At 55.6% G+C, this 3,712-nt stretch overlaps 1 protein-coding gene across 1 annotated transcript in view; it reads right to left on the bottom strand.

The window, feature by feature from the left end:
• MTCH1 (mitochondrial carrier 1) overlaps positions 1–3,712 on the bottom strand; it is a 32,588-nt gene that overhangs the window by 14,888 nt on the left and 13,988 nt on the right. The window contains exon 2 of the mRNA XM_045294781.1: positions 453–537. Within this exon, the coding sequence (XP_045150716.1) occupies positions 453–537 (85 nt within the window). The remainder of the gene's footprint in view (positions 1–452; positions 538–3,712) is intronic.

Raw genomic sequence — 3,712 nt, 5'->3', positions numbered from 1 at the left:
GTGTCTTTCTTTCACTAAGTACTGCTCTAGAACCAGAGATGCCAGAGGGAGTTGGTTGGCACCGCTGCCTTAGGATAAAGGGAAACAGGACAACGGGGTGAGCCCCAGGCGCCTGCTCCAGCCACAGGGGAACTGAAACGCTCAATGCTGGGCCTGGGGAGAAAGGAAAGCCTCCCCCACCTCTGCTTCCAGGCCCAACTTGAGGAGGCAAGGGCCTGAGTCTGTCCTGTGCCGGCCCCTCCCTCGGGCCCCTGTCTGTGTCCACCCCACCCCACGCCCTGCTGCCTGCCTGGCAGTTGTTGGCAGAGGGACTGGGCCCAAACCAGACTGTCCCCCTGTCCCCGCCCTGAGCCCCTGCTGCTCCTGGCCACTGCTTCTGGCCACAGCGGTGTGGCCCCGGGGCTACCTGCACGTGTTAGCCACGGGCTCTCCCGCCCGGCGTGCGCACTCACCGTAGGTGAAGAAGCTCGGCAGGTAGAGGACCTTCCTCCCCAGGACGTTGGTCCCGATGGTGGGGGGCATAGGTTCATGGCCCACCTGCCGAAGGAACAGCAAGAAAGGAAAAGGTCAGATTCCAAGGCTGCTCCCACCCTCTGCCCCAGGCCGAGAGCTCTTCTCCCCACAAAGCTCACGCCCAGGCCAGGCCTCTCCCCAGGCTCTCCCAATCCACATCCAATCCCAAATCTGGCAGCTTCCAGAGAAAGACCAAGTCCTAGCCAACACCCCTACCTGGACCCCAGACCCCTCTGCTGGCCTGTTCTTCCCTTCACGCCCCCGTGGACCAGAATCCCTCATGTGGATGGACCGCAAATTCCTCTCTGATCTCGGAATAACCCACTTGGTGTAGGCTCACCTTCAGGTTAGACCCTGTCCTCCAGGACACCCCCGGTGTGGCAACACCAGTGCACGGCTGGACCCCAAACACAGCCAGCCCAGCTCTCAGGGGTCCTTTCCAGAGTTCACCCCAAACTCAACTTCCACCACACTACCACAGGCAGCCCCGCTCATTGACAAGCACTATCACCCCAAAGCCCAGGTGCTCTTCCCATGCGTCCTTCACTGTGTGCCAGTCTCAGTCATCCCCCAGGCAGTCCTCCCGCCCGCTTCTGCAGGGCCATTCAAACAGCTCTGTCTTGGAGAGGTGTTCGCCAGAGTGCCCCGTAGAAATGAGGCTTGGCGAGACTTGGTCTCCTGTACATCAGGAGAGACGGGCATCATGCTTATTAACATAGAGGGTCGGGGGCAAACAGGAAGACCCCCTATGAGCTGGGTTGGCCCAGTGGCTGTGACTCTGGCACAAGCACAGCAGAGATCCAGAGATGCCAGGCTGGGGCAGGGCCCGGTAGGGTTCTGTTCTGTGGTACTGGGGGCGCCATGAATCAGAAGGGGTGCTAAGGCACCTTAATCTTCCTGCTGATCAGTAAGGTATCGGTTAAAATTGTGGACAGATAATGACATCATCCACAGCCCCGGGAGGAGAGAGGTGGGTCTCTCCTGAGGGCCGAGACCTTTGTCAGCCTGCCAATGAACAGGGAGAGAGGCAGAAATCCCCTCCCTTGGCAGGGGCCCCAGGATACCAGGCCTTTGTGCTTAAAGCAGGCTGGCCAGGCCCTTCTGGTCCGTGAAAGAGGTCAAGGCCCTGCAGACAGGGGCGGGCCTGAAACAACAGGGTGATTGTATAAACCTCTTCCGGCCTCAGTTTCCTTCCTTTCCCTCCTCCATCAGCCAGGGTTTCTGAGAGTTCAGGCTGCCCCGCAGGAGATGGAGTTTGGAACGAGCTGCACGCCAGAGGAGCTGAAAACCCACGCCAAACCAGCTGCCCGGGGGTCTGTGCGACCCAGTGTGTCCCAGGCAGTAACTGCACTAAGGGGGGGGGATAGGCGCCCAACAGCTCAGCTCCAGCCCTTTTCCTGCCCAGAGCCTAGGCTGGATGAGAACAGCCCACCTTCTGGTTCTCGGACAAAGAGACCCTTTGGTTTCCTTTTGGTTTACAGATCGTAAAGCAAGAAAGCCACCTTTATGGAGGTCACCCCTTCCTCCCCCCAGGTTACTTTGGGGGTGGGGCCGAGGCACGCTGCCATGATCCTGGCAGAGTTCTCTCCTCACCCTCTCGGCCTCCCCATCTTGAGTTGCACTCTCTGATTCCTCTTCCTCGCCACCCCCACGGGCAACCCCAGAAAAAACCATGTTAATCATGTGCATATTTCTTTAAAACACACACACACACACACTCTCTCTCTCTCTCTCCTTTACGATAGGGATCCTTTTTTTAAAATAAAAAAATCTAGCCTGGAGAGCCAGGGGTGGGGGTTTAAGCCATCCCTCTCCTCCTACATCTTGTTCCTTTCAAGGTACAGCCCTGAAGGCTGAGTTCACTGCCATCAAGACGATTCCAACTCACAGGCCCCGTGTAGCACTTCTGAAGACATAAATCTTTACGGGTTGGGGGCAGACAGCCCCACCGTTCCCCCGTGGAGTGGCTAGTGGGTTTGAACCACTGCCCTTTGGGTTAGCAGCCTAACACTTGCCCAACAGCCTCACCCGGACTCCTTTAAATAGGGGCACTCCTTCATCTGCTGCCATCGGGCCGACTCCTCGGGAGCCTCCAGGACAGGCTAGAACTGCCCCGTGTTTCCCACGGCTGCAACTCTTCAGGAGAGTAGAGAGCCTTGTCTTTCTCCCTGGAAACAGTCCCACACATAACCCACGACACCCCCAGGGTGACATGTAGCCTCCCCTTTATACCCTGGACTCCCAAGCTGGGGTGTGCTTATTTGCTCTCTTACCCAGTCTCTGATTAGGGAGCCCACTGATGCCAATCTCACCCTCGAATCTTCCCAGCCCCCATATCGCTAAGGCTCTCAATTCCCTTTCCTTACGCTTCTAGCCTGGGTTTCTCCAAAGGCAGCCTGGCCACCTCACATGCCCATTCTTTGCACCTCCCAGTTTTAAGGATTTGTCTCCAAACTATGTCCATCCCATTTCATCCCCAAATCTGTTCACCAAGCCCTAACTACAGCCAAGTAACTCAGATACTCAGCTGCTAACTGAAAGTTTGCTGGTTCGAGTCCACCCTGAGGTGCTTGAAAGGAAGTTCCAGTGATCTACTGCCCCACTCCCCTGCCCCACCAAAAAAAAACAACAAAAAAAACCAGAATCCAGTCCAGGACAACTGTTTTAACTACAGCAAAATCTGTCACTCTATGCAGATACTTGCAGTTCCACTTCATCACCTTCAAATTTCCAAGTCCCCAAACCTAATACCCACGTGCCTTCATCCGAGGCAATTCGTTCTTATCCCTCTGATCTAGACTGCCTCTAAATCTGCTGCTCCTCCTCTCCCACCATCTCCAGCCTTTTGGACAAAATGTCACTTTGATTCTCAAACTACTTCCACTAAGACTTCATCATACAATCTGTGGCACTCGGCAGGGGTCCAATCAGATAGGCCATGCTCTGTCACCCCAGCGAGGCTCACCCATCCTTAAACAACCACCAGCCTGTTCTCACCTTTCAGCCTGCCTCATTCCTCAGTTCCCCTTCCCAAACCACCCAGATATCAACTCTCTTCTCACACCTGTAAACCAGATAGATCCAGCATGGCCCAGACAACGAAACTATGGGAGACAGAAGGATTTCTCCCAAGTTGTCTCCCCCAAATATATGCCAGACTTAGCTGCTTGAGAATGACTGTACACTTAGAGGTCATCAG

This window comes from Echinops telfairi, unplaced genomic scaffold (genome assembly GCF_000313985.2).
Source record: "Echinops telfairi isolate 266 unplaced genomic scaffold, ASM31398v2 ScPeMD7_3533;HRSCAF=4204_1, whole genome shotgun sequence".
Classification (NCBI taxonomy): Eukaryota; Metazoa; Chordata; class Mammalia; order Afrosoricida; family Tenrecidae; genus Echinops; species Echinops telfairi.
This window is presented reverse-complemented; position numbering and strand designations above follow the sequence as displayed.